This window comes from Fukomys damarensis, unplaced genomic scaffold (genome assembly GCF_012274545.1).
Source record: "Fukomys damarensis isolate Sample0158 unplaced genomic scaffold, DMR_v1.0_HiC HiC_scaffold_28, whole genome shotgun sequence".
In the NCBI taxonomy this organism is placed as follows: Eukaryota; Metazoa; Chordata; class Mammalia; order Rodentia; family Bathyergidae; genus Fukomys; species Fukomys damarensis.
This window is the reverse complement of record NW_022900940.1, coordinates 41,458,073-41,477,763: the sequence shown is the minus strand read 5'-3', so window position 1 is coordinate 41,477,763 and position 19,691 is coordinate 41,458,073. Positions and strand designations below refer to the sequence as shown.

At 40.8% G+C, this 19,691-nt stretch overlaps 2 protein-coding genes across 10 annotated transcripts in view; one reads left to right on the top strand and one right to left on the bottom strand.

Annotated features, from left to right (window-relative positions):
• Window positions 1-19,691, bottom strand: part of Nek4 (NIMA related kinase 4) — a 46,667-nt gene that overhangs the window by 2,888 nt on the left and 24,088 nt on the right. For 5 of the 9 annotated variants that reach the window (XM_010643089.2, XM_010643094.2, XM_010643088.2 and 2 more), the window contains 2 exons: window positions 19,438-19,571; window positions 7,254-8,860 (listed from right to left, as the gene is read on the bottom strand). In XM_010643089.2, the coding sequence (XP_010641391.1) occupies window positions 8,768-8,860; window positions 19,438-19,571 (227 nt within the window). In that variant the 3' untranslated portion in view covers window positions 7,254-8,767. Of the gene's footprint in view, window positions 1-508; window positions 539-7,253; window positions 8,861-19,437; window positions 19,572-19,691 lie in introns of those variants that run through there. The other 4 variants (XR_004514660.1, XM_033757080.1, XM_010643092.3 and 1 more) reach the window with 1 other exon arrangement.
• Window positions 2,062-4,018, top strand: Spcs1 (signal peptidase complex subunit 1). The gene is given in 5 exon segments (XM_010643087.3): window positions 2,062-2,396; window positions 2,399-2,448; window positions 2,780-2,839; window positions 2,910-2,996; window positions 3,635-4,018. Coding segments are annotated over 5 exon segments (642 nt in total). The 5' UTR covers window positions 2,062-2,077; the 3' UTR covers window positions 3,761-4,018.

The window sequence follows — 19,691 nt, the reverse complement described above, 5'->3', positions numbered from 1 at the left end:
TGCCCAGGCTGGTCTCGAACTCATAGTGATCCTCCTGCCTCAGCCTCCTGAGTGCTGATATTACAGGCATATGCCACCACACACAGCTTAATCCCTCTTCACTCTAAAAGCTTGAAAGGATGCAAAACTCTAGCTCCCAGACCTCCTCTCATCTCCAGCCTCTCCCAACCAGACTTATGTTCCTACTTTCAAACTGCTAAAGTAATCTTTTTATCCTCCTCTCCTTATTGCCAGAGGCAACAAAAAAAAATTCACCTCAATCTTCCTCCTCAGTTATAAAAATAACTCACTTATTTTTGTCTTCCTTGATTAGAAAGGAAGCTCTAGGAAAAGAGACCCTGATGAAAATATTTACTGACATATCAGTGCCACCCCTAAAACTGCCTGGCAAATAGTGGTAGGCATGTGATATTTCTTGAATGATCTTGCTAATCTAGGAACAAGGCTAGTTCTCTGCTCAAGAAGAGAAGGAGGGCCAGGGATTTAGCTCAGTGGTTCCAGCACCTACCTCACAAGCTCAAGGTCCCAAGTTCGATCCCTGCCAAAAAAAAAAAGAGAGAGAGAGAGAAGGAAATCTTTGGTAATCATGAAAACAAACTACAACGTAAGGAAAAATATGGAATTCTAATGGCTATCCTCCCCCAACCTGACAGGCAATTTTCTTTTCATACATCTTCGTAATTCAAATACTATAAGGTCTCCACAGCAATTGGCATCCTATGAAAAGCACTAGAGGAGAAGTAACGCAGAGGAACAGGTTTATTCATAAAGACTACAGAAAGTTTGCTCACACACCAAGAAATACAGATGGAGCAAGGGAAGGTGGCCCACGCAAACTCTTGCTCTTCCCAGTATCTGCCCTCTACGTGCCCTGGGCTCCCTCTGAGGCTGGAAAAGTGTCAAAGGGGCCTGCACTTTACTGAAAGATGGAAAAGCACTTAGTAGATCCAGCCACTATTCCTGTCCCTTCACGGCTCGCTCCTACTTGTCTTTTAGGAGTTGGAGAGCCCTTCCGAGCCCCACTCTTGAGTTGTGCCTCTCTAGGGTTCCACATCTCCAGCCCCCCACCCCCACGTCAATCCAACTGTCATGGTGTGATGTGGCTGTCTCCCTTGACATACTCTGGGCCAAGCCTGGTCCATGGGCTGGCACAAACAAGGTGCGGAGAGCGTTTGCTAGATGCGTGAACGCGGCGGCAGGCACACTCCTCCCTGCCCAGAGTGCCTAGAATCCCAGCATCTGTAGCTGACCCTTCACACAGAGCAGAGACCAGAGAGGGCCAGTTGGCCGCAAAGGGCAGCACTACCCGAGACGGTTCCTCTCTGAACGTGTGCATCCCGCCCGCCTAGCTCGCTCACCGAGGGGGACCCAAGCTTTTGTGATATACACTAACTTCAGGGACTGGGAAACCCTTGGCTGGTCTCCATCGGGAGGCCCAGCCTGCGTCTGTGAGGGCCGGCGAAGCGCACAAACAGGCTGGTGGGCAGAGTTTGGGGCCCCTTACATGGGGGCTGTCTCCACGCGGTGTGAGGAGCGCCGGCGGACCCAGGTCCTCTCTCCGAGAGTTACTACTTTTCTCTGGAAGAAGTGGCCAGGATTCCCCTAAATTCTAAGAGTCAGCAGGGCCCGCTTACGCTTAGGAGTAACAGAGAGGTGGCGAAATGCCCGGGGACCCCGCCGGCCCGGACAGGTCCGGGTTAGGGCTCGGCGTGGGAAGTCGTTCCGTCAGACGCGGGCTGCCCTTACCTGCAGCGCTAGGACCGCAGCCGCCGCCCGCACCTCGGCCCGCCCCGCCAGCTCAGCGTCCGCGCCGCAGGCCCCGGGGCCCAGCCTCCCGCCAGGCCGCTCGCGTCAGCTGCACCCCGAGCCGACCCCCCTCGCCCGCTTCCCAGCGAGTTGCTCCGCAGCCTGGCAGCGCCGTATCACAACACCCAGCCCACGCGCGACTCCCGCAGCTGGAGCACAACGGCTAGCAGGCGCCGCGGGGCAGCCCCACCGCTGGGGTCCTACCGCCGAAAAGGCCGTCTCCATGGAGACGCGCCCCGCGCGGCAGTCCTTAAGCCTCTGAGATGCGACGATGAGCGCTTTGCCTGGCCGAGGCCGCGGCTTCCGGAGATCATCGGCGCTGAAGGCGAACCCTTCACGGACGCGCGATGCCTCAGCCGGGTCGCCGCCTCAGCCCTCGCAGGTGGTGCGCCCCGCTACAGCCAACTCCGAAACCACACGTCGCCTAGCGACGGCGCGAGGCGGGGCCACAGGCTGTCCGGGCCTGTACGAAACTTCCGCTTCCGGGGTCTCCTCCGTAGCCCTCAGAGCTTCAGCCCGGCAGCATTGCAACGTACGGTGTCAGCTTCGGGCTGCTGAGGCACCTCAGTATTGGTTTCTGTCGTTCCGCTGTCTTCTCCGTTAATCATGCTGGAACATCTGAGCTCGCTGCCCACACAGATGGTGAGAGTGCGGCCTGGGCATCCCTGCAGCCTCGAAGCCCTCGAGCGCCGATCCGGTGCTGCGCGGTTACCAACCCCCGGAGCATTGCAGTCTTTTTTTGTTTTTTACCCAAATTGTGCCTCTTGGGTCCTTATCTCTTCCCCTGAAAAGACCACCTTGCCCATGCTCCGTTAGGGTGCTCAGGCTCCCTTAGGAAACCCAGATTTTGCATTTTTTTAACCCAGTCCTTGGGGTAGCCCTGGTGGTGTGTTGCCTGTGCCGCGGCTGAGTTCCGTGCGATGGACCCCTTGGTAGCAGGACCAATACCTGTCTTGTTCTCCTTCATCCTTAGGATTACAAGGGTCAGAAACTGGCTGAACAGATGTTTCAAGGGATTATCCTTTTTTCTGCAGTAAGTATTAATTTTACATTTAAGTTTCTTTTTGCTGCCCATCTTGACTAAATACTTCTTTTTTCTCTAGATAGTTGGATTTATCTACGGGTACGTGGCTGAACAGTTCGGGTGGACTGTATATATAGTTATGGCTGGATTTGCTTTCTCCTGTTTGGTAAGAAATCTATGGGTGTTGAGTGTTAGTGGCAGGATGGGTTTTCTGAGCTGGTTGCTACCTTCCGCCCCCCTCCCCGCCACCTTCACACCAGTGTTTCTCTTCCCTATGTTGGATAAGTAGAATGACAAATAAGTGTCTGTTGGTGTAAACGGTATAAAAAATTAGTTTATTTCAGAACAGGAATTTCTCCCAACGCTCACATTGCCTCCTCCACCTTTCCTCCAGGTTAAAGCCTTATGTGTAAAGAGTAAGGCTTGTTCCCACCACCCTATATCTTTTTTTTTTGGTACTGGGGATCCAACTCGAGATCTTGTGCTTGCCAGGCAGGTGGCGGAACCATTGAGTTAATTCCCCAGCTCACTCTATAATATCTTGTCTTGGGACTGACACAGAACTTTAACAGGATATGTTTTTGTTGATGATGTCAACCTTTAGCACAGGAGTCATTTGGTAAGCAGGCATTATACATAATGGCCTTTTAAACTTTTTTTTTTTTTTTTTTTTGTACTGGGATTGAAGTCAGGACCTTGCACTTGCAAGGCAGGCACAGTGCCACTGAGCCAAATCCCTAGCCCTGGTCTTTTAGACTTTGAACAGTTGTAATTGATATATTTCTTTTTTCTCTTCTGGTTTAGCTGACACTTCCTCCATGGCCCATCTATCGCCGACATCCCCTCAAATGGCTACCTGTTCAAGAATCAGGCACGGAAGAGAAGAAACCAGCGGATAGAAAAATTAAGAGGCATGCTAAAAATAACTGATTGGGGCATTTGTGGTTCAACATCTGCTTTTGTTTCCTGTGAGATGAGCTAAATAGCTTTCATACCCACAACACAAGCTAAACCACCTATGCTCTTGCAGCACAGCCATGTATAGGTATAATTCTTTGTTTCATCTCTAACTCAGCTTTGACCCAAAAAATATCTGAGACCCTATCTTGGTAATCTTGTTCTAAAATGGAGAACAGAAAACACAAGTGTGCAGTGTTTCTTTCAGGTATACATTAATAATGAATAAATGCCTCAAATGATAATACGGTTTATCAAATGTTTTATAATTCATTACAGATTATTAAACTGTTTCACAGTGTTTCAAAACAAAAAAGCTTAGTGCAAGTCTAGGTCTAAAAGGTCTTTGTTGATTGTGTTTTGTTTTTTCTTTTTTTGAGACAGGATCTTGCTACATAGTTCAGGCCAGTCTTGAACCCAGTATGTAGCCCAGGCTGGCCTGGAACTTGCAGCAATCCTCCTGCCTCAGCCGCCTGAGTGCTAGGATTACAGGAGTACATCACCAAGCTTGGCAGTTCTACAAGATTATTAAAAGTCAAAGTCAGGGGCCGGGAATTTAGCTCAGCGGTTCGGTGGCCTGCCTTGCAAGCACAAGGACCCGAGTTCAATCCCTGGTACAATTAAAAAAAAAAAGAAAAAAAAAGTCAAAGTTAGAAGTCTGAATTTTAAGGGGCCAAGGATGTAGCTCAGGGGTGCCTGTGCCTGCCTGGCAAGTGCAAGGTCCTGAGTTTGACCCCCAGTTCTGGAAGAAAAAAAAAAGTGTGGTTCTAAAAAGCATAATTTTTATTTTCTGTAGCTAAAAGTTCTTAGGATATTCTTAAAAATAGCAAATATTTCTGAAAAATTTACTAATACAAATTGATGAGGTAGCACTGATACAAGAGCTGTTAAGCAGAAAACATTAAAGGTAGACTAAAGTAAAAACCCATAAAGCTGTAAATTTCTTTTGAAGCTTTTTCAGAGGAATGAAGAGAAAATCATGCTTAAAGGTCTTGTGTTAGGGTAAGAAGATCATTAAGTAATGTTTATTTTATTTGGTACTGGGGATTGAACCTGGTACCTTTTCACTGAACATCTCCAGACATTTTTGCATTCTTTATTTTGAGACAGGGTCTTGCTGAATTGCTAAATTTCCCAGGCTGGGCTTGAATTTGAGATTCTCCTGCCTCAGCTTCTCAGGGTGCTGGGATTACAGGCCTCTCCCAGCCCGCATGCTCCACTTCTCAGTGGGAGAAGGTGGGACTTCCAAACTATGAATTTAAGATAGCAATCAGACCTGATGACACATCTCTAATCCCAGCTACTTGGGTGGCTGCAGTAGGAGAAACACAAGTTCCAGCTCAGCTTGAGCAGTTTAGCAAGATGCTATCTCAAAAAATGGAAATGTAGCTCACTGGTATACTTGCCTAATAACTATGAACTCCTGGGTTCAATCCCCAGTAAAGCAAAAAACAAAACAAAAAACCTTAATACAGAAAGTCTCAGGAACCTTGCACCTACAAGGCAGGTCTGGCGCCACTGAGCTAAATCCCTGGCCCAGGAAATTAATTTTTTAAAAGGTAAGAGGACAGGAACAAGACCAATATAAATATTACATTAAATACAATCTGAGTCAGAAACCCCTGTGCTGAGTGGTACGTGCCTATGATCCCAGCACTTTGGAAGGCTACAGCAGGAAAACTGCAAGTTTGAGGCCCAGCATGGGCAATATAATGAGACCTTGCCTCAAAATAAAAAAGAGGTAGAGTGCTTGGTTGACATGTATGAGGCCCCAAAATCCCCAGGTTTGAAAGTAACAAGGATAATATTGGGCAGATACAGGGCTGAGGATGTAGCTCCATGGCACTGTGCATGCCTGGCAAGTGTAAGATCCTGAGTTCTAAGCCCAAAAAAAAAAAAAAAAAAAAAAAAAAAAAGCAGATAAAAGTAGAAAAGAGTAACAATAAAAAGGTCAGATACTTGATAATCAAATTATTAACTGGAGCTAAGAGGCTATTTCATAGCTGCTAAAATGTCACTTAGGAATCCTTATGCATTGAATAAGAACTGTATAAAACAGATTGTTACAAAAGAATTTGGCAAGAGTTGAGCATGGAGGCACCTGCTTGTAATCCCAGCACCCTAGGCTGAATAAATTCATGTCTAGCCTGGGCAATTTAGCAAGATCTGTCTGAAAGAGATGGAGATGTAGCTTAGTGCAAAGGCCCTAAAAAAAAAAAAAAAAAAAGATTGGAAAAATTACAATCTTGATAAACAGGCCAGCACTTTAACCTTTCAGAATTTGGCAGAGCAAGTAGTATATAGCTAGGAAAACTTCTGCACTTATTTCCTCTCCCTGGAATACCTTCCCTCAGACACATAGCTTCCCTTCCTTTCCCTGAGGTCTCAACCCAGATGTCGTTATACTGGGGTTTCCCTACTCACCTAATGAAATACAGCAGTATGCCCTGCTACGTCACCTGGCATTTAATATATCTCATGGGTTTTATTTTTTTGTTACTTATTCTTACTAGAACATTAGTTTAATGGGAACAGAGACTTCCTTTTGCTTACTGAAATTTAACACTTCAGTTCTTTGATCAAACTAGCCACAATTCAAGAGTTCAATAGCCATATTTGACTAATGGCTGCCACATTGGACAATGTAAACAACATTTCAGTCATCATGTATCAGTCAGGTCTTGTACAAAAACTGAATACTATTTAATGAATGAGTGATTTTTGTATAACAGAATTCACTTTTATTGAATGCCTACAGGGCCATTCCAACAATGAATCATGTACTAAGCAACAGGAGAAAAAACCTCCAAGCAGTGGTTGTGCAGGTCACGCTTAGTAACAACACTGCAGTGTAGCTGGGGTACAGGCATAGAGCTTGCTTGGCCTTCTAAATCTATAGAAATTAAATACTTTTAAGAGAGAAAATCAAAATCAGAACGATTGACTTTTTAGAAACTAATGTCAAAACAAGTATATCAAAGTCTATGAAATGTGGCCAAGAAAATACAGTCTTGAAAGAATTTTTAAAATTAAGAGAAAAAACTAAGCATTCAAGAAAAAAAGAACCACAAAAATAACCAAAGGACAGTAGGATGGAAACTGAATGTGTAAATAAAAATATAAGGCATAGGAATAAAAAATTATGTAAAGAAGAATGTTCTTTTAATTCGAAGAAAATAATCTGTACTACTTTATACCAATAAATGAAAAACTTAAGTAAAACCAGCTGGTATGGTGGTGCATGACTGTAATCTTAGTGATCTGGGTGAAGAAGGGGGATTGCAAGTTGGCCCCCACTTGGACAACTTAGTAACTTAGTGAGACCTTGGGTCAAAAATACAGGGCTGGAGGGCTGGGGATTTAGCTCAGTGGCACCGCGTCTGCCTCACAAACATAAGGTCCTGAATTAGATCCCCAGTACAAAAAAAAAAAACTACAGGGCTGGAGATACAGCTCAATGTGAAGGCCCTGGGTTTCAATCCCTACTACTACAAAAAAAAGGGGAAGGAGTAAAAAAACATTAAAAACAGTGACTATCCAGAGAGATAAGACTCCTAAAACATGCAAGCAGTAAACAGCTCAAGAAGACCAACAGTTTGCCAGAGATGTGCCCCCAAGTGGGCTTTGGGACTAGGTGGTTTTATAAGTTCAGTTCTAATAAACCTTCAGAGTAAAAATGAGAAGTAAAAATGAGCACTGCCAAGGGCTGGAAGTACTGTTTTACGATTTTTGTTTGTTTTTGGTACCAGGGATCAAACTTGGGTCTTTGCGCTTGTGAGCCAGGTGGCGGAACCACTGAGCTAAATCCCCAGCCCTGGAAGTACTGCTTTATTTGCCACTCTATCCTTAGTTCCTGACATAGCACCTGGTACATAGTAAAACTTAAATAATAAGTGACTAAAAGAATATTTCATTAAAACATTTCATTTGTCTAGTTTTCAAAGAAAAGGGACATTTTTATAGAAATAAAACACCTAGAGAGGAAGTCGTTTTTAGAATTCCTTCAATACATAAGTAAAATTTTACTAACCAAGACTTGCATTAACTTTCCTAAATAAGAATTCTTTCTTTAATTACACTAACAAAATATGTGATATACAGTCTTGTAGGGAACAACAATATCTTGAATGTGAAGACAAACTTCATGAGACAAATATTACATATATCCAGTATAACTAAAAGGATCTGGGCTCTCCTTAAAAATTGCTTCACTGGAAAAGGAGTTAGTCTTCGAGTTGTTTTTCCTGATGGGGAAATGAATCTAACAAAACCAGTGATGGAAAAACGTGATACAAAACCAAAATACTTTAACTTCAACTCCTGTATACTCTAAATGAGGTACATACTAAATGAAAAAATATTGAAAGTCCATCAATGTGTAAAAGAAAAGGAATCATTTGCTCATATACTACACAGGAGCTCATATTCTTTAAATCTCTTTCCAGAATAAGGAATTAACTTTTTAAAATAATGTATTGGGCCAGGTATTTAGCTCAGTGGTTCCACTGCCTGCCTCACAAGTACAAGGTCCTTTGTTCGAACTCGGTAACAAAAATAAAAAATAATAATGTATTAACTATTCCCTAAGGTTAGCAGAAAACATCATTACACATACTATTTCTTTATTTCTCCTGTAGCTTTTATCACTGTAGTACATATAAAAGTTCTAACCCAATGCTTTATGGCCCTGCTTTCAAGCTAATATCTTAAAAAAATAAAGCTCTAGATATAAAGTTGATGCTTTAAGGCTCAGCAACCAGTGACCAAACAAGTGTAACATTTTTCCTCATAAAAAGAATATGAAAGCCAATTTTTTTTCTTTTGTGAACTAGCTTCATATTACTCTATTCTGTCCAATTTTTTCAAGTATGAAAACTCCAAAGATATATAAAAGCATGGTGAATGGCCTCTAAACAACTCTTCCAAGGTTTGTTTTTTAAGCCAAAAACCTTTGAAAATAGGTCTAGTTCTAACAAATTCTCAAAAATTCACATGTTCTTCAAAAAATTTCAACTGGCGAGCTTTCACACTGTAAGGTGTGTATTTGTCACCCATGTGCTTCCGTAAACGTACCTATTTGGAAAACAAAAAGAAAATCAGTATGTAACAGGAAAAAATTTCTGTAATTTTAGAAGCTTTCCTAGGTATGATATTGAAGGTGTAAACCGTTTGGGAAAATACTAGTAATTTACAAAGAAATTTTAAAGTATAAAACAGCAAACAATAAACCAGGAAAAATGCTTGCAACATTCATGCCAACAGATTAAAGGCAATATATAAGGAGTTCTTAAAATCCAACATTAGAATACTAGAATTAATAAAATCCCATGGATAATCCTGTAACATTTACAAAATAGTAACACAGCTAGCCAATACATAAAATTCAGCCTAACTAGTGAAGAAAAAAGTATTGTGTGCCAGGCATGGTGGCATAGGCCTGTAATCCCAGCACTCTGGAGGCTGAGACAGAAGGAACAAAAGTTCAAGCCCAGCCTGAGTAACTCAGTGATTTAGACAGACCCTCTCTCCAAAAAAAAAAGGTGAGGATAAAACTCAGTGCAAAGGCTCTGGGTTCAATCCCCAGTACTGAAGGAAAATTGAAAGCTGTGCGACATTCAACACATACGTGTTCTTAAGTGTCATCGCGTCTTGATTCAGTGTACTGAGAACACGTCACTTGGGTGGTACCCCTGACAAACAAGCACAACCTGGATCTATCTATTCAAGAGAAAATGGAAAAACTAGACCAAGGGACATTTTATAAAAATGCATGGCCTAGGGCCGGGGATTTAGCTCAGCAGTTTGGTGGCCTGCCTTTCAAGTGCAAGGACCCAAATCCAATCCCTGGTACAAAACAAAACAAAACAAAAAAAAAAAAACGCACGGCCTATTCATGTCAAAAACAGCAAAATCCTGAGGAATGGTTCCAGATTAAATGAGATGTAACTAAATATAAAATGTAATCCTGGTTGATTCCACCATGCACATGACAGCATGAAAAGCTCTGCAGACCCCTACTCAGTGAAACCGTTGAGAATTATTTTAAGAACCATCCATTTCAAGTATATAAAAAGCCTTGAAGGCACAGAGCATATAAAGAGACATTGAAGAAATCTACTAAAACCTCATAAGAACAGTGAGAGTCATTATGTGAATCAAGACCAAGTGCCACCCTGGAGCTCAGTGAAACAAAAACTATTACAGAATGGTGAAGCCAAGAATGCAGCCTGTTTGCCAGCACCTTCTAGTTGAAAGGCTTTCTTCCTGGGAAGGGCGGGACATTAGCATGTTAGATGCTGCTGCAGGTGGTTGAGGCTAAATTTCTGGAGAATACAGTGAAGAAGTAGGAGTTCCCTTCTTCCACCCAGGCTACAGAGACCTGGGGAACAGAGGCTGTACCTTGGGTGTGGCAGTGCTGAAAATAAAAGGGCTCTGATCTCCTTTGCTATAGACCACAAAGTGAACAGTCCCCACTAGGCAGAGCATACCAAGACCAGAGGATGCTATCCCCATCTTCCCCCACTGAGTGCTCAGCTTTGTTTTTCTTTTTTAGAAAAGAAAATACAGGTCTTGCTGTGTCGCCCAAGCTGGCCTCAGGCTCCTGGGTTCAAGTGATCCTCCTGAGTAGCTAAGGACAAGTGTGGATTACCATGCCTGGCCTAGAGTGCTCAGTTCCTAAAGTGGAGACATTACTCACGAGCATGTCACTGTCCCCACCCCTACTTCCAGAGCCATCTCAGACTCTAGGGATAGAAGCAGGGCATAATCAGAATACCAACTCTTCCAAATGAACTGACTTTCTCTGGAGCAGAACACAGAGAATCCAAGCTGAGTGCTCCCCAAAAAGGAGTAGAAGTAATGGTGAAAGACAACTGGGAAGAATGTAATGGATTCCCTGGCATGCGGGATACACTATAGTTTGGGCTAGTTTACTGAAGAAAACCAAGTGCCTGGGAGGAGCCCTCTGGAGTCAGAAAAACAAAATCTCTAACACTGATCTTAGGAACAATCCTGTCCAAAGAGTCAACATTTACTTCCCTGTAACCTTAGTACTCTGGGAGGCTGAGGCGGAAAGATTGCAAGTTTGAGCCCAGCCTGGGCAATTTAGTGACTTTTTGGAAAGACTGACTCAAAAACTATAAAGCTGGCAGGGGATGTAGCTCAGTGAGAAAGCCTTGGGTTCATATTCCTAGTATGGAAAAACAAAATGACTATTATTGGTCTGTGGCACAATGTATATCCTAGGGCACTGTTGAAATCAACAGGATAATCTGCAGGAGACTGAAGGATCTGCAGGATGTTAGAAGCTGAGTAGTGTGAGAAAAGAGGAGAGGCCTGCCAAACCCAGACATTTCACTGGCAATTCCTAGCTGCACTCACTGAGGGACACTGTGACTGAATAGGAAAGCAGTGCCAAAAGATCTGCAAAGGGAAAAACTGAAAGGGAGAAATACTAGCTAATCAGAGAGGAAAAGTCTGTGTTATGAAATAGAAAGACAAAAAAGACATTTCCTTGCTAAGTATTCATAATACAGAAATGACACAATTTGAAAGAAGAAATGAAACTATAAAAATTCCAGTAGTGGTCAGTGACTATAACATTGCTATAGGCAGTGTTGACAAGAGTTGACCAACATCTAACAAGGTCTTCTGTCATCATAAAGTGAGGGAAAAATACTATTATAAAATATTCATTTACCTTCTGGACCAAATAGTATGGAACTCTTTTGGTATTTATGCAGAACAAAGGGATTCAAAAAGTCATTTACAGTTTAGATTAGTTCTACTAGGCCAAACAATTGAAAAATACATGGCAGTGAATTATCAACCAGGATGTCCATCAGGGACGTCTTATCATGGGCGTCTTCACCATCACCTTTGTGGGCAGGCATTTTATACACATTATCATCACCCACAGAAAAAAAGGAAAGGCCAACATGACAGTGTAAAGAATGTTCAAAGACTACTGAAAAAAAGAATTTGGAAAGAAACTAGATACTACTGTCCAGATTAACAACATTCAGTTGTATATGGTATGTTTTAAAATATACCATTCACAGAAAAATTACTGAAAACATTATTGTTTTTATATTTCTTGTTAATACTAACTTGTAAAAATTAACCAAAAAATGCAATCCTATATTTAAATAAATGGACTGATAAGTGGTTAAGGTTTGATCACCTGTGTTTATGAGTGAACCTGTTTTGGCCCGGTGTGGTGATGCACGCCTGTAATCCCAGCACTTGGGAGGCTGAGGCAGGAGGACTGCCCCAAGTTTGAGGCCAGCCTGGGCTACACAGTGATTTCAAGGTCAGCCTGAACTACAAAGAGAGACCCTATCTCCAAAAAACAGAGTGATAATACTGATCTGATATGTTTTCATGCAGTATCCTTGTTTGATTTTAGTGTCAGGGTTGTGCTGGCCTTATGGAATGAGTTGGGAAGTATCCCTTCTTAAAGTTTTCTGGGAGAATTTTCATAACATTGGTATTATTTCTTTCTTAGGTGGCTGGAAGAATTCACCAGCAAATCTATCTGAGCCTAGAGTTTTCTCTGTGGAAAAACATTCCTCTTTCTAGATGGTATATTTAGGCTTTACATAACTGCTTAGCCAACTTGGAGATGAAAGTAGAAAGGCGGTGGATGCCAGGGACTGGGAGAAGTGTGACCTAGACAGCGAAGTTTAAATAGAAAAACTTATTACAGTAAAAGACACATTGTCACTAACTGTCCTCAAAATACTCCCCCTTGCTTGAAACACACTCAGGCCATTATTCTTGCCACTTTCTGAAGCAATTCTGGAAATCCTCTTTCATGCCTTTATGAAGTATGATTAAAATTACAGTGAAGTTGCGTGTGGTAGCGCATGCTTGTATTCCCAGCGCTCAGGAGGCTAAGACAAGAGGAACGCTGCAAGTTTGAGACCACCCTTGGCTATATAATGATATCCAGGCCAGCCTGAACCACATACAGTCCCTGTCTCAAAACAAACAAAAAAGCATAGTGAATGCTGCTGCCCAGTACCATCCAAGGGAGAGACAGACTCATAAAAATACTAGTGTATCCTCATCAAACATTCCCTGGATCTGGCACCACACAACTTCTGGCTCTTTCTCAAAGTCAAAATGACCATGAAAGATAACATTCTGAAATGATGCAGGACATCAAGGCAGCTACAACAGTGCCACTAAGGATGCTCATGAAAAGGCCTTCTGCAACTGCTTCAGGAACTGTCAAGAAAATGGGATAAATATGTTTGAGTGAAGGGAAGTATTTTAAAGGGACTAAGGGCAATGTGTATTTTATTGTAATAATTTAAAAAATAAACATTTACCATATATATTTTTTTTTTGGTACCAGGGATCGAATACCATATTTTTAATCATACCACATATTGTTTAACAGGCTCACAGTTTCCGTTTTGCAAGATGAAAAAGTTCTGAAGATGGGTATCAGTTGCACAACAATGTTAATGAACTTACTGCTAGTAAACTGTACACTTAAATATGGCTAACATGGTAAATTTTAAATTATGTATAATTTACTATAATTTTAAAATGTATATATTGTTGAGTCTATAACAAACTAAATGTAATATATTTGCCAATAACAAAGCTGCATTAGGCTAAGGAATAGACTCCACATGGTAGATTATATCCACAGGAATAAATGAAGAGATCAAGAAATGATAAATAAGAAGGCAACAATAACCAAAGCTGCAAATACACTTTCTCTCTTTTCTCAACTTTTTAAAGAGATATAAAATCATATAATGTAACCACAGCCAGACTGAGGCAGGAAGATTGCAAGCTTAAGCCCAGCTGGTCAACTTTAGTGAGTTCCTGTCTCAAAAAATAAAAAGGGGCCGAAGGGTTAGCTCAGTGGTTCCACCACCTGCCTAGCAAGCTCAAGGTCCCAAGTTCGATCCCCAGTACCAAATAAAATAAAATCAAGTAAAAAGGGCTGGGTGTAGTTTTAGTGCAGAGGCCCTGGGTCATAAAAAAAAAAAAAAAAAAAAAAAAAAAAAACTCCTCTCAGTGATAACAGAATGTAAAATTTCAAGTGCTCATGAAATATTCCCCATAGTGGACCATATGCAGGCCATAAAACAAAAAGAATAGAAAATGTGTTTTCCAACTACAATGGAATGAAATTAGAAACCAAGGAAAAAAAAAAGAAATGGGGAAGGGCTGGGGATTTAGCTCAGAGTTTCTACCGCCTACCTCACAAGCACAAGGTTCTGAGTTCAATCCCCGATACCAAAAAAAAAAAGGAAATGGGGATATTCACAAGTATGTGAAAATTAAACCACATGCTACTAAATAACAAACTTTATAGAGATAAAATATTATAAAGGAATACCAAGAATACTTATATCCCAATTAGATAACTTAAGAAGAAGTAAATTCCTAGTAAGATTTAATCTACTGAAATTGACTCAAGAAAAAGACAATCTGAGTATAACAAATAAAACACTGAATTCACTGTCAATAAAAACTACCACAAAATTAAGCCTATGCCCAGACACCATCATGATGACTTCTATAAAACATTTAAGGAAGAACTAATACCATTTCTTCACTAACTTTCAAAAATCAGAGGAGGTTATTTTCTCCAATTCATTCCCTAATAAGGGCAGTATTACCCTGATGACAAAATGAGATAAAAATACTACAAGAAAATTAAAGACAATTTATCTCATATGAATATGAATACAAAATCCTCAACAAAATACTGAAAACCCAAGTCTGGCAAAACATGAGGAGTATACATCATGCCCAAATAGGAGTTATCTCAGGAATGTAAAGCTGGCAACCAAAATTCAATTAATGTTTAAGATACGACCCAAATACAATTAAAAACAAAAGCCACAATCATAGAAATAGAAAAAAAAAGCATTTGAAAAATACCTTTTCACAATAAGAAGGGCCAGGGATTTGGGTCAGTGGTTCTGCCACCTGCCTCACAATAAGAAAAAAGTCAACTGGCCTAGTGGGGATGCAGCTCAGGGGCAAAGTGGTTGCTGAGGATGTCAGGCTGTGACACATCCCCAGCACCACAAACACAATAAAACAAAATAGCCAGAAAACTAAGAAGAAAAGGGAAAGGACGGAGACAGCTCAGTGGAGCAGCCCCCTACCTTTCAAGTGCAAGGTCCTGAGTTTGATCCCCAGCACCAAAAAAATAAATCAATAAGTAAGTAAGTAAATAAATAAATAAATGGGAATCCCCACAACCTGATAAAAGGAGCCCATGAAAACCTAACAGCTAACATCATAATTAATGCTGAAAGGCTGAATGCTTTCCCCCGAAGATCAGAAACAAGAGGGCTGGGGATTTAGCTCAGTGGTACCGGCGCCTCCTTGCAAGGTCCTGAGTTCAATCCCTGGTACAGAAAAAAAGAAAGAAACAAGAAGGATGCTCACTCTTGCCACTTCTATTCAATACTGTACCAAAGGTGCTAGCCAGCTAAGGCAATTAGGCAGAAAAAAGAAGTAAAAGGAATCCAGAGTGGAAGGTAAAACTAAGATAACATGATTTTAATAGCGGAGTAATACACAAAAAGATAGGCCCTTGCTTTTCCCTTGCCTTGTTTCCATATTTGTTTGTTTTTCCCACAAAATGTTTTGTTCCAGAAATGTAACAGTTTGTGGGGCTGGGCAGAGCTCCTGCCCAATGTATCAAAATGTTTTGTGACTGAACTGTGTGACCTTTCAGGAATGTTATGTTAAGCTTCACCCCTTTCAGAACGTCATTATTCAGAACGCCCCCTTATAAGTATGTTCTCTTAAATTCTGCCCTCACAAGAATGTTGTTAAGCTTCACCCGCTTCCAAGAATGTTCTATAACTCCACCCCTCTGCTTCAGCATGCTCACCTACCCTATGTAAGGAGGCTCTCTTTTTTTTCATACCAGGGATCCAACTTGGGTCCTTGCACTTGGCAAGGCAGGCGGCAGAACCACTGAGCTAAATCCCTGGCTAGCAATGTCTCTTTTCTGTAAGGCACTCAGACTTTAGGTATGAACTCCTCTGAGCCTGCTGGTGTAATAAAGGTTTTTCTCCACCTCTTTGAGTGACCATCGGATTCTCAAGTCTTCAAATGTTGATAGCCGTGGCCCAGAGCTGTAACACTGAGCTCTAACACTCAGCTGTGCCTCAGAGCTGTGGCAGTTGGCTGTAACACTGAGCTGTAACACTTGGCTATGGCACTAAGCTATTCTACTTTGCCACAACAATTCTGTACATAGAAAATGTGAAGCAGACCATTAAAAGGCTATTAAACCTAATAAATTCAGCAAAGTTGCAAGATACTAGATCAGTATTTTAAAAAATCAATATATTTTCAATGAATCCAAAATGGAAATGGGAAGGAAATGTTCAAATGGGAAGGGGAACAAGGGAGGAGGGAGGGAGATAGGGAGAAAGGAAGGGACAAAAAAAGTGAAAATAGAAGGAAAAAATAGAAACAAAGCTTTTGTACGTAGGGAGGGGAAGGGCTTAGGGAAGTGTTAGGATAAAATTTATTTTTAAAAAATGAACAATCCAAATGAACATAAGAAAATTCCTATTATAGCATCAAAAGGAATAAAAGAAGTACAAACTTATACTTTGAAAGCTATAAAACACTGTTGAAAGAAATTAGAGCTATAAATAAATCATCTCATGTTCATGAACTGGAAAATGTAATACTATTAAGATAACAATATTCCTCAAATGAATCTACAGATTCAACAAAATCCCTATCAGAATCCAAGATGAGTCTTTGCAAAAACTGACAGATTCTAAAATTAGAATTGCATGGGACCCAGAATAGCCACTCTTGAAAAGAAAAAACAAGCTTATTGTGATGGCACATGCCTGTAATCCTAGCACTCTGGGAGGCTAAGGCAGGAGGACTGTGAGTTTGAGGTTTGCCTGGGCAATGTAACAAGACTGTGCCTCAAAATAAAAAATTTAAAAAGGAACAGGGATATAGCTCAATGTGAAGGCCCTGGGTTACATCTCCAGTATCACAAACAGAACACAGCAGAACAGAACAGAGAAAAACAGGGCCAGACCGGGCCAAACCAGGAGTTAGAGGATTCACTCTTCCCAATTATTCCAAAGCAACAGTAAACAAGACAGTGTGCTACAACTGGCATAAGGACAGTCATATTGATCAATAAGTGTGCTCTTGTGTCCATGGTGAGCTGATTTTTTGACAAGATAAAAGAATAGTTTTTCAACAAATAGTAGTGGGACAACAGGATAACCACATACATAAGAATGAAGTTGGAGCTGTACTTCATGCCATCTACAAAAATTAATTCAAAATGTATCCCAAAGATCTAATGTGTGGAATAAAAATACAAAATTCTTAGAAGAAAAGATCAAGGTAAATCTGCACGACTCAGATTTGGCAATGAAATACTAACAAAAACACAAAATAAAAATAGATAAACCGGACTTCATCAAAATGAGCAATTTCCATGCTGTGAAGAACACCATTAAGAAGCAAAGGGCTAGGGAGGTAGCTTAGTGTTAAGATGCTTGTCCGGCATGCACACAGCTTCAATCCCTAATGAAGGAGGAAGGAAGGGAGGGAGGGACAGAGGGCCAGGAGAGAGAGGGAGGGAGATATACACTGTTCCATTCCCACAAATTTGGAGAAAATATTTTCAAATCATGTATTTGATGTGACAATTGTATCCAGAATACATAAGAACTCTTACAACTCAATAATAAATAATCCAATCTTAAAATGGTCAAAAGACTTGAGCCAAGTGTAGTGGCACAAACTTGTCATACCAGCACTCAGGAGGCAGAGGCGGGAGGACAGCCATGAATTCAAAGCCAGCCTGAACTACAAAGTGAGGCCATACCTCAAACAATAAATTAAAATCAATAAAATAAAATAAGCAAAGGAATTGAATAGCTGTTTCTCTAAAGAAAATATGTAAATGGCCAAGACTAGATGAAAAGATGTGCAATATCATTTGAAATGCAAAATCAGCCACTTTAAAAAACAAATACCATTTTACACTCAACAGAACAACTAAAATGAGTAATTGGTAATAACAAGAATGTGGAGAAACTGGAACTTTTGCACTGCTGATAGTAATGTAGGTTGGTACAGTTACTATGGAAAACAGTCTGAACTTTCATGTTTAAATGTAAAGTTACTAGGGCCAGGGGTTTAGTTTAGTGGCACAGCACCTGCCTCACAAGCACAAGGTCCTGAGTTTGATTCCTGATACCAAAAATTTTAAAAAAAAAAAAAAAAAAAAAAAAAAGGAAAGTTATTAAGTGATCCAGAAATTCTACTCCTAGATATATATATCCAATAAAAGTGAAGCCTCACAAACACTTCCACGAGTGTTCACAGCAGCATTATTCATGGCAAAAAGCGGAGGCCCCTCAAATGTCCATGAGGGGATGAATAAACAAAATCCATAGATTGCCGGGCTTGGTGGCACACACCACACACCTGTAATCCTAGCACTTGAGAGGCTGAGGCAGGAGGATCGCTGTGAGTTCGAGACCAGCCTGGGCTACATAGTGAGTTCCAGGTCAGTCTCAACCACATAGTGAGACTCTGTCTCAAAAAAACAAACAAAAAAAACAAACAAAATCCATAGAATAAAATATTACTTGGCCACATAAAGGAATAAAGTACTGATACAAGCTATAACATGCACAAATCCTGAAAACATTATGCTGAGTCAAAGAAGCAAAAATAAAAAGATATTTTTTAAGGCTTCACTTAAATGAACTGTCCAAAGTAGAAAAATCTATAGAGAAGAAAGCATTTGTGATTGTTTAGGGATGGGCAATTTAAATAGACAATGACCACTGACAGGTACAGGTTTTCTTGGGAGGATTAGTGAAAATATTCTGACATTGTGGTGATGACTGTATAACTCTTTGGATGTATTAAAAACGATTGAAAGGGGCCGGGGATTTAGTTCAGTGGTGCTCCTGTCTGCCTTGCAAGTACAAGGTCCTGAGTTTGATCCCTGGTATGGGGGGAGGGCCCACTGCGAAAAGAAGAAAAATGGAAGCAAAACTTTTGTAAATAGGGAGGGATGGCAGGGAGGGAAGGGGAATGGGAAAGACAAGAACCAAGATATATCATATAGGGCTGGGGATTTAGCTCAGTGGTTCTGCCACCTGCCTCACAAGCGCAACGATCCGAGTTGGATCTGAGTTGGATTCCTGGTGCCAAAAAAAAAAAAAAAAAAAAAAAAACCCAAAAAAAACCAAACCAAATCCTACATTAAAGATATATCATGTACAGGTACAAACCCCAATGATGAATGCGATCATAATGTATACCTGAGATGTACCAATAAACTCAATGAGAAAAAAAAATTAAAAATAGGGCCAGGGATGTAGCTCAGTAGTGCAGCATTTGTTTGCCTGGCAAATGCAAGGCCCTTTTTTGGATTCCCAAAAAATAATGAAGCTAAATAAATAAATAAATAAATAATAAGATAGAAATGGATAAATGAAATACATGCAAAAAATACTGAAACATACATGTTAAATGGGCATATTGTGTATGTGTATATATATATATATATATATATATATATAAATTATATTTCAAAAAGATGCTTAAAAAATTCTATAACATGAACAGCAGAATACAACTAATAAGACACTCACCTCTCTCTCCATTTCATCCTCCTCTTCTAAAATATCATATACCTGCTCTAGGAGCTGAACCCCTAGGCCCTGGATGACATCAGCTCTCAAGACTTCAAGTATTCTCTTGATCTTTTCAGAGCCTGGAGTGATGGCTAAAAAGCAGTAACAAAAACGGAAAATAAACATTTTCACCAACACAGAAAAACAACACAGTTTTTTTTAAGTTTTTTAAAAATCTTGACATTTGGTAATGACATATATATGTGATAATG